Raw genomic sequence first — 17,834 nt, 5'->3', positions numbered from 1 at the left:
AAGACTTTATCAAGGTTTTGTTTCCGACAATAAGCTTGTGAGACATGGACTAGTGACAAAGCAACAGTTTGCCCCGCATATGTTCCTAACATTTACATTGAGAGGTCTGAATACAAAATGTATAGATCAGACAGCTGGATTATTTAAGGGCAGGATTAAAAAAAAAAAAACAACCTTTGGAATGCGTTTGAAACCCTTCCTTCCTGCCTCTTTTGCATGCTCTTTGGGTGCAGAGTCCAGTTACAGTTTATTTACCCAGAATAGGTTTAGTGTTGGGGTTCAGATTAGGGTTACATTTAGTTTTAGGTTAGGGTTAGGGTTGGAGCTAGCGTTACAGTTAGCGTTAAGTTTAGTTTTGGATTAGGGTTTTCAGGGACTTTAATATATCTATTTCTAGCAACACATACTCCATTTTAAATTTGTATGGGTTTATAAGATATTTATTTTAAATCTAAATACATTTACATGTCTTATTATGGAGCAAAATTTAAATATTTAAGTTAAATTACTGGACAGGTCCAAAATATATTTTATGCAACATATCAAGAAAGATTGTAGAAACCAAGAAAAAAAAAAAAGTTTGTGTATAGCCTTCATATATATGAAAAAAAGAAATAGAACACAAGTAATTCACTTTCTTTCCCTAGTTGACTTTTACTTGACATTTATTTAATAAGGACCTAATCCAGATTTTCTACTAAGAAAGTTGATAGAGGCGCAGTTCTGTTAATGAGCTGACATTTTCCATTTCGAAGCCTAAAGGAGGGATTGGTGTATGCCATACAATATTAACAGGGATTGGAGAGGACTGTGTATGTATTCAACCAAGAAAAACTGGGAGAACAATTCATGAAGTATGTACAGATTTTTATCAAAATAAAAAAGTGATTAGTGTAAAAACATAACATTTTGAAAAAAAATATATTAAGTGAAGAAAAAAAACATGTATAATTTCATAAATAATGTTTTTAACAGCTCTGTCCAAACGTTCTCTCCTCATGAAAGTTCATAAAATTAATATTTAAAATGAATTTCAAAACTGAAATAAGTGGGAAATCGTTCAGGGTTGCAATTGAGATATATTTATGAGTTAAGATTGGGGTCTAAAATCTAGAATTTGGGTTAAAATTAAAGTAGGCGTAGGGGTTGAGGTTAAAAATAAGGATTGGAGTAAATAGTTAAATATTAGGAAATTAAGGTTAAAATTGGTATTGGAATCTCAAACTCAAGTTGAGGTTAAAAGGTTAGGGTTGGGTAGGACTAAGGTTCGGGTAAAAAGCTGTTAAATACTGAAGTATATTTGGGGTTAAAATTAGGGTTAGGATTGAAGTAGAGGTCTAGAATCTAGAATTTAAATTGAGATTGAAGTAGGGATCAGGGTTAGGGAACCACACATTTCAATGTATTACAATAACTATGTCTGCAAACAAGACCTGCTAAGAGCAGGGCTATTATACTTCTGTGTGCTTCAAGTGTGAAGCTGTAGCAAAGCAAAACGCTGTAATGTGTTCGTAGTAAAAAACAAACAGTGGTTACATTAAAAACATTTTATAAACATGAAGTATATCAAACAATTCTTTTAAAAATGTGTCTTTCATAAAAGGGAAAATAGATATTACAAATGACTACTGACCGAAACCCTTTGATTTTTGTCTTTTTGCATGGAAAAGTAACAAACTGACAGAAAACATTTTTCAAAGGACGTGTGACAGGTGAATCAGAAAAAACAAAATCAAAGACCCCAAATAGCACTAACCTTTGACCAGCTTACAGGAAGTCCAAGATCAGATCTGTGGGGTTCTGTAATTAATATGAAGAATTTACCCACCACCCCTCTGTAAAATGCTCTGTGCCACTATAGCTAATGCAAAAGTGCATAGGAAATTCAGCTCCAGGACTCATGAATGTTATATAATGTGTTAACATTTCACAAAGCCTCAGATGAATCCATTCAGCAATGTGGAAATGTGCAATGCACAAGTTATGTTGGCCTTCTCTCAGACCCACATAGCATTGACCCCGCCTTCCTCCCTCTTACACACAGCATTGAATGCACCTTCCTCCCTCTTACACACAGCATTGACCCCACCTTCCTCCCTCTTACACACAGCATTGGCCCCGCCTTCCTCCCTCTTACACACAGCATTGACACACAGCATTGACCTTCCTCCCTCTTACACACAGCATTGACCCCGCCTTCCTCCCTCTTACACACAGCATTGGCCCCGCCTTCCTCCCTCTTACACATAGCATTGACTGCACCTTCCTCCCTCTTACACATAGCATTGACCCTGCCTTCCTCCCTCTTACAGTAAAATAGGCTTCCCTGAACAGAATGGGCCACCACCACAACTAATTGCCTCCAGAATCAAAAGGCTGGATCAAGTAGTTAAGACCTTTTAATTCACACATTTATTTAAATTTTAATGCCCATGACAAGTTTAATTTTCTCGCACGAAAAGAAAAACACCAAGACACTTGAAATATACTGTTGACATTGTATTGTTATTTGCAGGATACTTGACTGGGCCATCATACACTTAGGCTAGGTTGTTGGAAGTTATGTAACAACTGGTATCATGTTGTATATCAAAATTGAGAACAACAACAAAAAAAGGTTTTCTAAAAACAATTCCTGTCCATCAGGGAGCCAGTATCAGGAGGCATTGCACAAAACAGTTCAAGCTTCCAGATCATTTGATCAGCACAGCTGTTGCTTCCTTTGAGCTTCTTCAGTGCATGTTGAAAGATCCAGACCCGGTTTTCAAAGCAAAGCTGAAGTTCATACTTGATCTTTACAAGTCCGGTATGAGATCTGCACTCCTCAGTTATGTCTGGCGATTCTTTTGGAAGTGTTATCCAGATTCTCTCAAACATACTGCAGTTACCACACATTTTAACTTGTTGTGGGAAACCAGCCGAGATCCCGATCAGATCCACCCTCCCCTGGGCTAAAATCCGTGCCAGTGAGGTTTGACCCTATGAAGTCTAAAGCCCCATGCTGGCCACAACCATAACACTTCAAACCCCCTTTTTTTTCAAGGCAGAAGTCTGACCTGAGCCATCCAATCCTAATTTAAATGAACACGTTGCCAAATCACAAGACTAGTTTGTATGGAAAACTTTGGATGCGACATTAATTGAAATCAGAAAGCCTGTCCTTTCAGCTCTAGCAAGATAAAACAGACCCCCGGGTAACGCAGAACATAAAATGAACCGAATATAAAAAAGTGCAATATTGGACTTTAATCTGCCAGGAGATAATCCAAATGTATCAGGAAAATCTGACCAAAAATAAGGTCTTTAAATTACTATAGGTTGGTCTCCAAATTGCTGTCACCAGTCACTATATATTCAAAATACAGTACATGAATGTTTTGGGTACATAATGGGAAACAGATTAAGGCTTCTCAAAGGAAGCACAGGAAGTCTACACCCAATATCACTGCATTTTTTTCTCTTGTTCTTTTGGTTTGGACAGGACACCTGACCAAGTATTATGAGAGCACCTTGCTGAACAAAACACCCTTTAAAAGTACTTGTAGCTGACAAAATCATTCCATAAATCTTACTGTCAGGCCTTATCCTAAATGACTGTATTCACGTCTCAAATGTGTAGTTTTGAAAGGAACAGGCCTTTATCAAACATGCATTTTCATTTAAGAGCACCTGGCAATACACAAGGTTAAAACATGTTACTGCCTGCAAAGCATGACATTCAATAAGGGAGCCAGCTACTTGGTTAACGATGGGAAAGATGGTGTTGAAGGGGTGGGGACAATTTCACCCTCCAGGTGAGACGGACAAGGAAATGCAAGACAACCTAAAGCATGGCTTGCAAACAGCTTTCTTTAACATAGTCTAGTACCAGACCTGATTAAAAATGGAAATACCCATGTACTAGAACTGCACATTAGAACTGCACATTTAGTGGCTATGTAGTGAATGACAGGCAAGAACGACTTGAGCAGATACTGGTTTTTGTTCAAAGTGCACAATGTGGATTGTTTATGGTACATGGTTCTTTGGGTTATATTGATTAAAAACATTCATGAAATGAAACAGTGTTTGTCAAGTTTACCAGGTCATGATATGATGTGCATCAGGACATTGGTTTTTTTTGTGAAAGGTAAACGATATAAAGGTGCAGGTGTTCATACAAACGGGAATTGTCATTCCAAAACCACTTTGTGGACTGCGAACAGCTGTGCTGTGCTTTTGGTCTGGTCGTGTTCTACAATACATAGCCTCTGTATTCCACTTCAGATCGTGGAAGGAAGCATCACAATTCATTAGTAAAACATTCAACCACTTCACACTTTTTCTAGTTCTGCAATGTCATTTTTTTCTTTTTGTAAAAAGATGCCCCCCCCCCCCCCCTCTTAATACAACAATTAAAGCTGTAATACAACATATGGCTATTTCATAACTACACATTTACCTGGAAAATAATCTCCCAATCCCTACACACAAACACATGGTGCAATCACCTTCCTCGGATAGACATTTGCACTTTAATAAAGCTACAGCATAAGAAAATCTAAAAACTATGCTTTTAAACTTCCAAAGAGGATGCAAAAGTTTCTATATAAATGCTGTCATTGTGATAGAGGCAAAGAAACACAAGCAATAGAGAACGGAGGAGCATGTCTTTCCAGAACGAGTGCACCTGCTGTCCAGCGCAGAACGTGCACGCAGCGGGCAATGAGAAGACTACAGAAAGAAGAGGCTAAAAAAGGAAACAAAACGAGAACACAATAAAAGGTTACTGGAAAGGAAAAAAAAATAATAAAAAGTCAAAAGGAATGGTGAATCTTGCCACAAACATTAACAATTCTGGTTCTGAAATTATGCAAATGACTGCACTGTGGTCACACAAACACTGAATCGATTATTTTTTTAATGGCTTTTTCATGCAGTTTAAAAAAGAAAAGAAAGACAAGCAGAATTGGACTGGTACCTTGCACAGGATGAATTTGTCAGTGCTGGCATCATTAGAATACATAGCTGAAGTTTACAGTATATTGTGTCAAAACTGAAACGCTATACGTCATTACACACATAAAAAAAACTCCAGCCTTTTACAAAATGGCTACTTATGTTTCAGTTAGAAATTCTACCATATAAAAGCAGCTGCCTATTAATGATCAATCCTGTGTGATTCACATCATTTCAGAAATGCCCCATTACTTTAAAAACAGAGAAACATTATGTAGGTAATGGTATTTAAATGTAATGAACCAATGTGCACCAAGTATCTATTTAATGCATTAAAACAGATGAAATGCACAGAGAAATTATTTCATAAACATATGTATGGTAAATGGAGCTAATGTAATAAAAGCAGCAAGAACAGGGCAGTTTACATCATGCCATTTATTAAACAGATAAGTCAAGCATTTATTTTAAATATTAATTACAGCTTACTGGTCACCCAATCATGAATATGAGCGTCATACAGCTCTGCAAAAAACCTGACACTTTTCTTTGTGGTAAAAGTTTTATAACACTATGTAACACAATTTTTGTTCCTGGGTAGTAGGTGTTATTTCCTAATTGCTTATGCCTCAAAAGTATAAAAAATGGCTATTATTCCCCACAAACTTTGCTTTTGTGACCAGGACAGTGATATTTCAAAATATCACTATTTCCAATGGGAAAACGGGCAAATGTGTGTCTATATTTACAGTATAATCGTAAATTTCGAAAAACTACTCACTTCTAAATCTTTTGTAGTCATTTTTGTATTACTTTAGTATAAAAACATTGGATTCATATGTTGTTTTTTTCTGACTTTATGTGAACGAAAAGACACACATTTGCCCGTTTTCCCATTGGAAATAGTGATATTTTGAAATATCACTGTCCTGGTCACAAAAGCAAAGTTTGTGGGGAATAATAGCCATTTTCTATACTTTTGAGGCATAAGCAATTAGGAAATAACACTTACTACTGGAACAAAAAAAAAAAAAAAAAAAAAAAAATTGTTACACGGTGTAATTTATGTTTTAACCAAAGTGGGCCCTGGCTTTGTATTTCCTAAACTTGAACTCCTGAATGGCTATTTTTTGAAGGAAGTGTTGATTTTTTTTTTTTAAGACAACATGTAAAGCATCTCTGTGAGAAAAGAAATGAGAGGAGATGTATAGAGGTGATCCTTAAGAGCAATGCACAGCCCTGCAGCAGGGACTTGAACTGGGGGGCCAAGCACAACTGCTGACTTTTACACTGCTTTGTGCAAGCTCAACTGTCCTTCATTTTCTTTCCCTGCCTGGTAGTCATCTCAGGCTGCTGGCAGTCTAGTGTGGGTGTGACCCCTCCAGAGCTGCTGAATGAGCTGGCCTGGCCCCGCTGTGAATCTCAATGGACCTGCTTTGCACTATAGCAGGTGTGCAGGAACATTGTCCTCTTGTTTCAAGTCTCAAACGTTGACTTGAACAGTACAAGAAGGCAGAGGGTCCATGTGCCAAGAGGCAGCATGCTAGTGAGTGGAACACCCACACTGCATTTTAAAAACACATGAGAAATAAAACACCAACAGCTAACCCCCCCCCCCCCAAAAAAAAAAAAAAAAAAATTATATAAAGCTTTTTTATGCAAACCAAGCAAAGGTTGACAAAAGGCTAATGGTATAATGTCTTTGAAATGGGTCTGGCAATAAGAACATAATCATTTAAAAATCGTCTAAACCACGGCGACAGCCAACTTTGTGGTTGCGTGTATTTTTATATGGGAGCGAGAGTGGTTACAACAGCCATACTTACATGCATAGAGGAAAGAATAAATCCATAAAGACACTGATGGAGTTAGTTATTCCGTGCAGAGCCAAGGATTACTGTGAAGAAACAAAGCAGAAGAGAAAGAAACAGAAGAGCTACTACAAGGCTGAAATTTAACATGGCTCAATGGGATTGTATTCCTCCAATAATAGATAGATTTCAGTTCTATCTGCTGAGAATTGTATTACTGTTTTCAATAAGCGATGGCTTGGGTTACTAAAACGGTAACTGATATTATTATATTCAGCCTTTATCTTTTATTTATTTTTATTGTGTGCCAAGTTATTTGTTCCCTGATTTTCTCCCCCATTTTGAATGTCCAATACATCCATTCAGTGGGCATCCTCCAAATCACACGACTGAGCCAGCTTCCTCTTTTCCACTCAGGAACTCGAATGCAGATGTCAGCGAGCTACCGACCTCTGGAGGACAAGGGCCAGCCCTGCAGGTGTCTGCTTTTGAGCTCACTGGGCACCAGGCCAGCAGGGTCCGCTGTAGCATGATGAGGAGAAACAGTCCCTGCCAGTTTTGCCTCCCTAACCCATGGGAGTGCCAGAGCCAATGCAAGGCTCCCTTTGGAATCCCTAAAGAAAACCAACGACTTCCCACGGCCAGGACACGACCCTGTGCTGTACAGCTCACCCTGCACACCACGTACCCAGGCGAGCCACTCAAGAGATATAAGCCCTTTTTGCATATTTAAAAAAAAAAAAAAACCTATCTGAAAACTTTTTGCTTTGCTCAACAGTATTTCAGAAAATCTATATATCATCTAGCTCTCATGGAGTCACTTGCATTGCAGGTTCTTCCAATTCAACCTTGGTGAATTTCCAGGAATTCATTTAAACTGCTTGTCAGCAATTAAATACAGATAATATAAAAGTTAGTTACTCAGAGGAAACAATTACATTGTAGATTTAATTCTTAGTAAGTTTTTTTTTTTTTTTTTTTTTAACCTGGAGGCCCTAACATTGGAATTTGAAGGTTTCTTTTAAAAGGGGGGCTGCATTTCCCTACTCTTGTTGTCCAAACCATTCAACAGATGGTTTTGTTTTTTTTTTTGTCCCTGGAGCCATGCTTGTTCAAAAGAGTCAAACAAAAATCTGCTAGTAAAAGAAGAAGCAGAGGAGCTGTAAAGGTGAGAGGTGCTTAATGGTACAGTGTGTGTCTCAGAGTTCAGAGTAAGAAAGAGAGGCGACCTAGCCTGGAAGGGAAAGAAAGCAGAGAGAACATCAGAAGCAGAATAAAACAACATCCCACAACTCAGGGGGTCAGCAATGCCCTCCACGTCTTGGGATGTTTCAGAAACGGCAAGACTGTCTGGGAAAGAAACGCAATGCAAAGTTAAGCACAAACTGATTCCATTGTGTTGTTCTTGCTGTTTAATATTTAATTTATTTTTTAAAAGTAGGGATGGGCATTTATTTACCAATACTGCTAAAGAATATATGGTCACAGACAGGTAAACAGCTACTTTATTACGTACCTCCCCTAGTATTAAAAAAGACAACAAGAAATAAACTTGTAGTACTCAGAAGTGTTTGGTCCCTGAATCTAAAATGCTAAACGTCATAATAATGAACCACTTCAATAAAACTTGTTGTTTGTAAAACAATCTTGATCGGAAAATACTGTTACAAATGTGTACCCAATATTGAGGCCTTTGAATGTTTTGAATCTTAATGTAAAACTATTAAATACATACTGCAGATATAGAAATTAAAGTTCCACAATGCAAAAATATATATTATATATATAAACTAAACTAAACTAAACAAACATTCACAAGATGTTGCAACAAAGATTACTTCAAAGGCTGAAGACAATCCCTGCTTTATAGTCTTTCATAAAGTCTATTGATGCTGTATAGGCCAGACGGTAATACACTGGGTAGCTGTACACTTCAAGCAATTTCATGTATCATGTTTATATAATACAAAACAAGCCCAAGAATAAAAGTGGACAAACATACTGCACACAGTACAACACGCCCCCCCATGAGCCAGCACTGAATGGTATGTCCTTTTCTAACACACATTACATAAGAAGGTAATGCAGGTCAAAGCAGTAAGTATGCCTAAACAAGAAGACCTGACTGATTCAATTATTACAATATAGATAGTATGATCTGGACACAAATGTAATACAGTACAAATACTTATGCAATCCATATGTATATAATACAGGGAAATAATGCTCAATAAAATGGTTCCAACAAGCAAGGTGTATGTGTGTGTGTGTGTGTGTGTGTGTGATATATATATATATATATATATATATATATATATATATATATATATATATATATACACACACACATACATACATACACACACACACACACACACATACACATACACACAGTGCCTTAGAACATAAGAACATAAGAAAGTTTACAAACGAGAGGAGGCCATTTGGCCCATCTTGCTCGTTTGGTTGTTAGTAGCTTATTGATCCCAAAATCTCATCAAGCAGCTTCTTGAAGGATCCCAGGGTGTCAGCTTCAACAACATTACTGGGGAGTTGATTCCAGACCCTCACAATTCTCTGTGTAAAAAAGTGTCTCCTATTTTCTGTTCTGAATGCCCCTTTTTCTAAACTCCATTTGTGACCCCTGGTTACCGCCTTGCAAAAGTATTCAGACCCCTGACCAATTCTCTCATATTACTGAATTACAAATGGTACATTGAAATTTCATTCTGTTCGATATTTTATTTTAAAACACTTAAACTCAAAATCAATTATTGTAAGGTGACATCTGTTTTATGTTGGGAAATATTTTTAAGAAAAATAAAAAACTGAAATATCTTGCTTGCACAAGTATTCAACCCCCACACATTAATATTTGGTAGAGCCACCTTTCACTGCAATAACAGCTTTAAGTCTTTTGGGGTAAGTATGTACCAGCTTTGCACACAGTGTCAGAGTGATTTTGGCCCATTCTTCTTCTCAGATTTGCTCCAGGTTGTTCAGGTTGGTTGGACGACGCTTGTGGACCGCAATTTTCAAATAGTGTCACAGATTCTCAATGGGATTGAGATCAGGACTTTGACTGGGCCACTGTAGGACATTCACGTTTTTGTTCTTGAGCCACTCCAATGTTGCTTTGGCCTTGTGCTTGGGATCATTGTCCTGCTGAAAGGTGAATTTCCTCCCAAGCTTCAGTTTTTTAGCAGACTGAAGCAGATTCTCTTGCAGTATTTTCCTGTATTTTGCTCCATCCATTCTTCCTTCAATTGTAACAAGATGCCCAGTCCCTGCTGATGAGAAGCATCCCCACAGCATGATGCTGCCACCACCATACTTCACTGTAGGGATGGTGTGTCTTCAGGCGTGGGCAGTGTTAGGTTTGCGCCACACACAGCGATTTGAGTTTTGGCCAAAAAGTTCTATCTTGGTCTCATCTGACCACAAAACCTTTTCCCACATCGCAGCTGGGTCACTCTCATGCTTTCTGGCAAACTCCAGACATGCTTTCAGATGGTACTTTTTGAGTAACGGCTTCTTTCTTGCCACCCTCCCATACAGGCCAGTGTTATGCAGAGCTCTTGATATGGTTGACTGGTGCACCATTACTCCACTCCCAGCCACTGAACTCTGTAGCTCCTTCAAAGTGATTGTTGGCCTCTCTGTGGCTTCTCTCACAAGTCTCCTTCTTGTTTGAGCGCTGAGTTTTGAGGGACAGCCTTTTCTTGGCAGTGCCTGGGTGGTGTGATGCAGCTTCCACTTCCTGATTATTGATCCAACTGTGCTCACTGGGATATCCAAACACTTGGATATTATTTTGTACCCTTTCCCTAATCTATGCATTTGTATTACTTTATCTCTAACTTCTGTAGAATGCTCTTTGGTCTTCATTTTCCTTCAGATTCACAGCCTTACCAATGATCCTTCAACAGTGGGGTTTTTATCCAGAAAATGTGACAGGAACTTTAATGGTTCACAGGTGGAGGCCAATGGTAAGGTAATTGTGTCCTCATTAGGGCAATTTCTTTCATCGGTGCAAACTGGGAGCTTCCACAGCACAGGGGTTGAATACTTATGCAAGCAAGATATTTCAGTTTTTTATTTTTCTTAAAAATATTTCCCAACATAAAACCAATGTCACCTTACAATAACTGATTCTGAGTTTCAGTGTTTAAAAATAAAATATCAAACAGAACAAAATTTCAATGTACCATTTGTAATTCAGTAATATGAGAGAATTGGTCAGGGGTCTGAATACTTTTGCAAGGCACTGTGTATGTGTGTGTGTGTGTGTATATATATATATATATATATATATATATATATATATATATATATATATACCACACACACACACACACACACACACACACACACACACACACACACTTGCTCACGTTAACTTTTCCTATTATGAACTCTTCTGAATTTGTTTTCCAATTTAAAACAGCAATGGATCAGCTGCATTACTGCAAAGTGGATGAAAGGAGCTGGTGAGTATGGGGAGCTTCCTTGGCTTGACAGACGTTATGTGAAGCTTGAACTGCAAATAAAAGGAAAAAAATAAATAAAATAAATAAATAAATTAAAAAAAAAAAACATGGTCAGAAATCAAACATGAGCTGCCCCTCCCCAAAACTGAAAACTACATGAAGCACATTTCAGCACGAACACAGTGACCTTTAAAAAATGAAAACTACATGAAGCACATTTCAGCATGAATACAGTAATTAAAAAGTAATTTTAAAAAGTAGTTTAATGGCATGGAAACCAATTTCAAATGATGGACGTGATAAATGTACCACAGTCATGATCATTCTGTGCTGTTCAGTTCATGTATTTAAGGCAACCTAGTTCGCTTCGCTAAAAAAAGTTACGGAATAAAAATAAAAGTGAATTAGTATTAAATGAGGAGTAAAGTAGTCTTGTTGCTTTATTTGAAAGCTTTGATTCGCTTGCTTGCTAGGACAGCAGCAGTGCAGTGGATTTCACAGCAGCAGTTTAGCCCTGCCTTATCCAAAGTCATTTCCTTCAACATTAGATGAACAATAAAACCGTTAATGGAACAGGCAAATCAATGTCACAAAGTAAAATACTGTCAATTAATGCAAAATGGATAACAGTATATTTCCAATAGACTCTTTTTACCGCACCAAAATAAAACTACCAATGCTGGACTTGGAAAAGGTAAGATCTTTTTCTACAGCTATGCCATGGTTTCCCCACGTTGCATATGCTTAATGACCTTCTCAAAACCCTTTCTGCAAAGAGAAGAATGGCCAGTATCCAGAGTCAATAACATCGAAGAGTGATGAGCAACTTGAAACTTGTTCTTGATCCACAAATTTAATAAAACATTCATAACGTGTCAACATTAAGGTCTAAACAAATGGAGATCGATTAAACAGTACTGATATCTAAGTCCAATACCCCAAAGAGCAAAGACAATCCTTTTACAATTCCATGGAGGGAAACGAGCCAACACTTCTAGTAATAGCTAATAAACAGTTGGATTTATCAGCAGTGTTTAAAACAACTGTAATAAGTTGTAGGAAAACATGTACATCTTCTGTACACCTGACCCCCTGGTTAGTGAGGTCAGTCAGGGGCTACTACTTTTGGATTTGGCTCCAAAAATATTTGAGTGTGCAATTCCAGGGCGATGATTTTATTTTAAGAGGATATCATGTGATTGCCATACCACCATTTCCCCACTAGGAGGTGTAGTAACTTCCCTAGGATCACACAGTAAAGCCCGAGCAAATCTCCACCCTTGGCTTCTAATGCATCATGTAATTGTATGTGACTTTGAACTATTTCTTAAATGTGAATTGTAGGAGAGACATAAAGTAACAATTTGTTTCACGTTGTGCAACATAAAATATGTACATTTGCAAGTAAAGTAAGGAAAGTTAATCAGTCAGTAGCCGAATTAGCCTGATTAGTGTCATACCAACTCTGGTTTATTTTGTCTTGAATTGCTGTCCTCCTTTGTTTATTAGCATAGAGACAATTGCAGATGCAGCACAGCTGGATCACCGACAAGGACTAGAGGAGAGCTGAGAAAACCCCTAAGCAACAACAAATTCACGACAGGCTGAAAATACCAACCTTCCATTTGCAGGCCATTTAAGAAAGGCTCTTTAAAACATACGTATTTTGGCTGCAGTTCTGTAAATAATGCTGCCCGACATCCTGTCATGAGTAAAAATCTGTTTTAAATTAAAAACAGGGCTTTTTTAAAAAAAAAAAAAAAAAAAAAGAGTTTGGTCTGAATGTTTTTCATTTGGCAATCTAATACTAATACAAATAATAATAATAATATAATAATAATAATAATTGAAACCGATTATATATTTTTTCCTTTAGTTTAGGAATCTGTTTACTAGGCAATTTAACAACAAATATAAACAGCTCTTGTCACCTCATGACCTCTAGTGATGATATTCCACCTCCATGCTCAGGGCTCCAACATGATCAAACTAATAACCTCCAAATGAACTTTTCCAAAACAGAGTGCTCCTGACCCAAACCACCCTGACAGACCCCCCCCCCAAGCTGTATACAGCTGTGCAAAATCAGTCTCCCACGCAATTGTTATTCAACTCCAGCTGTGCAACTAAAACAAAGAGCAGCCTTGTGGAGCCAAACTATCAGTGGGAAGTGCACGCTGATTTACAGCCTGTCAGGCCTGTCTCTGATAAGGGAGGGGAAAGGGTTAATGAACATAGGGATTATGGGATGCATCGTCTGCTGTCCCAAGTGGAGTTAACATTTCACTTGTATCTTGTTACAAGGATGCCATTGCGGTGCCTGTTAAACACACCGGGTATGCGAATGGCAGAGAATCCTCCAGTGAGAAGATGCTTGACGCAGAGCACTTACTTTTTCTTGTCTTTCTCCTTCTTTGTGGATTGGGAGCTGGCCTGCTGGGCCTGGAGGAGCTGCACGGCTGCTTTCTTCTTGCTGAAGGCATCGACCTCGTCCTCAATCTCCTTCTTCTTGTCTTCCAGCTTCTTCTTCTCGTCCTGGTGCGTCTTCTTTAGTCTGTCAAACTTCTCATGAAGCTAGCAAGTACAACACAATGAAAAGGAAGATACAGAGGGTGTTCATCATTAAGGGTCAGGTTATTACAGTGCCTCATCCTACCTCAAACATTTAACTCTAGAACAATTAAAATAAAATAAAAAAAACGTTCCAACACAAGTGCCTATTTCAATGCCACAAAACGCAGTGGCTGAAATGCTTGACGACTAGACTTCATATTTTGTTATAGTTTTACTAAGATATCAGAATGCATACAGGAGTCAGAGCGGCCCTTTACATGCCAATCCTGCCTTCTCTCACTTTGTCAAGTACATTTTTGATGCCATGTACAATGACTGGCGTGCCAATGCCTCAGTGTAGCTCCACAAGTTCTACAGTAGACCCGTCTCATATTAAGCATGGTGTGCTTTTGTTCCATTACAACAACAAAGACTACAAGAAAACATCCAGAATATTTTCACAAGCAACAGATGTGTGCAACTGGTGCAAGTACAGGTGAAGCTCAGAGCTACAAGAAGCTTCTGAACCACTTCAGCAGCTGTGCCTCAACACTAATTAACTGCACAACCCTACTCCACCTGCATCTCGCATGCCAGCAAGTTACTTTTCCAGACTACACAGCCTGCCTATTAAAGTGCAGTTGTTTTCCCTAGACCTTTCTTTGGTGTTGAAAGACTCTGACTACCATCACATTTCCAGTATTGGAGTTCTCACAGCACTAGCGTTTTAAACTCACAGCACTCCAGGCTCCCAACGTTACCGATGGAGCCAAGGGGAGCAGTGGCCGGTACCAAGCTGGCAGACAGGTCCTTTTTCCTGAGTCCTCCACAAAACTATCCCATTGGTCAACCAGGGAACAGGAACAAGGGTCCTTCACAGAGCTTGTGCTGCAATGCTGCATTAGCATTGGCACGGACTATTGACTTAGAACAGCATAAATGGAGCACAGCAAGTGGACTGAACCACAATTCAATTATTCTGCATTAAACTGTGTAAACAAATAAATGCTGATGCATTGAAGTATAAAGGAACAGCAATTTGTTCAGTAGTTCTTCAAATAAATAACATCCAGAAGCCAAAGTAAACATTTTTTTTGTAAAAACATAAAAGGTATATAGGACTTGCAAAAAAATCGACAGCTGTTTATATATATATATATATATATATATATATATATATATATATATATATATATATATATATATATATATTATGTATGTATGTATGTATGTATGTATGTATGTAATACACACACACACCATTTCAATAAGGCTAGAAAAAAAAATATTGCTACACAAAACAGGTTGTTTGGGATTGGTCAATATTGGTAAGTAGGCCCACGGCAGCCATGGGGTTAAACTGCCTCCCATGTTACACGTTACCTCTTTTTCAGCTTCTTTAAGTTCAGTCTCCTTCTCCTTGACCCTCATCACAAACATCTGCCTCATGTCCTCCTCCTTCTTCTGCAGCTCCCCCAGAAACTCATTCCTCTTCGTTTCATACGTCTCCTGAAGGCTATTGAGGGCAGGCAGGGCAAGCACCATTAATACAATCACTGCCAGGCATCTCACTCGCACAAACAGAAACAGCCCACGCAAGGGAGAGGGAAGCCTATTATGTAAACAATAATGTGTAGTACTGCAGTGGGGTTTAATTTAGATGAATTAACCAGTTTAATTGATATGTGATGGTAGCTCTGAGAAATCTGACCTGATTCACAAACTGTGAACAGAGATGCAGTGCATCTGAGCAGGTATGCACTGAATCAACAACATCTGTGATGCCTGCCCTGACAAACCCACTGCTCTGTGGTTCTGGAGTTCTCCCACTGAGAATAGAATTCTCCCCCCCCCACCCACCCCAACCCCCTCCAAGCCTCAGCTGCTGCTCGGTACAGCGAGTTACCTGAAGGGCTTGCAGTCGGGGTCTGTGTCCTTGAAGCCCATCTCCTCCAGCTTGCAGCGGCGGTAGAGCTCATAGTGCCGGGAGTGCGTCTGCTCCCGCAGGTCCTCCATGTTCACCCTGATCAGCATCTCCCTGAGCTTCACAAAGTCACAGTGATTCTCATTCTCCACTGCAGGGGCACAGAAAGGAACAGCAGTAAGTTAACCAGGACGCTGCCACTTTCACTGCATTGCTAGTGATACATGCCATGTGCTAATCAGGATTTGAACTTGCCTCTTAATAGGGAGGTACAATCCAACCAATTGCAGTACAGCTTGTACTTAATATATCACATTATAGAGAAGTAAACATATACTTGGTCTGGAAAAAAAACAACTCACCACAGACAAATATCATTTTTTTAAGTATCTGGTATATTTGTTTTCAAAGGTCAAACCTGAGTGTAACTGGGCGAGTTCTGTTCTGACTGTCTGGTGCATGCGTGGTTCTGCAGGAGGAGGGCAGCAGCCCCACGAGTTCCGCCTGTCAGTCATGGCAACAACCCGGACAGGTTGGGAGGGGGGGTGTGATCTCTCCCTCTCTGAGGAGGTGGGCCTTAGGGGGTCGCTAGTCCTATAAGAACTACGCTCTGTTATGCATGCGGGTGGCCATAACCAGGGGTACCCAGCTGAGGACGCCGGCGTAAACAAAACCAGTCAGGAACACCAGTGGTTGGAGCGAGAGAATGAAACAGGCAAGCACGGCCAAGGAAGACAGCCAGCCTTGACTAAAGAAAAGAATAATAATTAAAATTAATTGTTACACACCCGATGGGAACGTGTATTGTTAGAGGGGAACTCTGGCCACCCCAGTGTATAGAGCATAGCCGAGGGTAGGATGGAGACCCGATCTGACGGGCTTGCCAGCGGTGGGGGCATTGCGTAAGCAGCACTTTTGTTTTGTAGCTTTATTTTTTCCTTTCTTTTGCCTTTTGTTATTAATTATTTTAGGCACCAACCTGCCTGCTACCATCGCTGGTATCAGGGTAGGTGGGCACCAGCACCATCTGGCGGAGAAATAAAAAAACAACAGCAAAACAGTGGGCTCCCGAGTGGCGTATCCAGTAAAAGCGCTCCGTGCCTGTGTAACTGCCGACCGTGACTTCCTAGGGGGTAGCGCTCAATTGGCTAACCGCCGCCCAGGAGGAAGGGCTGGGACGGCTAGGTCAACCAGGGTGTCCTCAGCTCACCGCACACCAGCGACCCCTGTAGTCTCGGCCGGGCTCTTGTAAGCTGCCCAGGGCTGCATTGTCCTCCGACGCTGTAGCTCTGAAGTGGCTGCATGGTTAGTTTGCAGTGTGTAAAGAAGCGGTCGCCTGAGTACACACGCTTAGGAGGACAGCGTGTGTTAGTCTTTGCCACTCCTGAGTCAGCGCAGGGGTGGTAGAGGCGAGCTGAGCCTAACATAATTGGACATGACTAAATTGGGGAGAAAATAAAAAATAATAATTGGCAATGACTAAATTAAAAAAAAAAAAAAAAAAAAAAAAGCAAAGAAAAATAATAATAAAACTGGGCACCAGTGCAGTGTTTTCAACTAAACCTTCTGTCTCACGTGTGTATCTGTGAATTGCCCACCACCCTGCCACACGGATTAATTGAGTTCTCCTTAGCAGTTCCACTTTAATAAAACATGCAGAAGGAATTCTGAAGATGTTCCTATAAAACCAAGGACAGCCATTTGGGAGGACTTTGCAACCTCTCATGTGGATGAATTAAAAAAACAAAGAAAAAAAAAACCCTACTAGTCTTTATATGGAAGACGCAAATACATGATAGAGTTATACGAGGATGCCATATAAAGCAAATGGGGGGGGGGGGGGGGGATTCTAAAAATATGTCATGCATGAAGTTAAAACAAGAATGTTATATGGAGATAGATTAATGCTACAGTAGGTTTGGCTGCCAACTTTAATGCGATTAGCAAAATGGTTTCAGTCAACTATTTGCTTTTCCTTTTGTGAGGAAGCATTTTTCTTCATGGCAGATGAAGGAAACAGCAGCTGACCTGCACAGCAGAATCCAAATGAGGTCACACTGATGAAGTGGAAATCAACCAGCTGCTCAGCCTTCCTGTGTCAAAGCAGGATCAGATGAT

General features: G+C 39.5%; 1 protein-coding gene across 2 annotated transcripts in view; it reads right to left on the bottom strand.

The window, feature by feature from the left end:
• Positions 1-2,486: 2,486 nt before the first annotated feature.
• Positions 2,487-17,834, bottom strand: part of LOC121316318 (septin-11) — a 36,919-nt gene continuing 21,571 nt past the window's right edge. The window contains exons 7-11 of one of the 2 annotated variants that reach the window (XM_041251373.1): positions 15,699-15,867; positions 15,176-15,308; positions 13,632-13,813; positions 6,765-6,835; positions 2,487-4,729 (exon numbers count right to left, since the gene is read on the bottom strand). In XM_041251373.1, coding sequence (XP_041107307.1) covers positions 6,811-6,835; positions 13,632-13,813; positions 15,176-15,308; positions 15,699-15,867 — 509 coding nt within the window. In that variant the 3' untranslated portion in view covers positions 2,487-4,729; positions 6,765-6,810. Of the gene's footprint in view, positions 4,730-6,764; positions 6,836-11,118; positions 11,290-13,631; positions 13,814-15,175; positions 15,309-15,698; positions 15,868-17,834 lie in introns of those variants that run through there. The other variant, XM_041251381.1, reaches the window with a different exon arrangement.

The sequence above is a fragment of the Polyodon spathula genome, chromosome 1, assembly GCF_017654505.1.
Source record: "Polyodon spathula isolate WHYD16114869_AA chromosome 1, ASM1765450v1, whole genome shotgun sequence".
Classification (NCBI taxonomy): domain Eukaryota; kingdom Metazoa; phylum Chordata; class Actinopteri; order Acipenseriformes; family Polyodontidae; genus Polyodon; species Polyodon spathula.
Note: the sequence above shows the minus strand (reverse complement) of the source record. Positions and strands in the feature narration are given on the sequence as shown.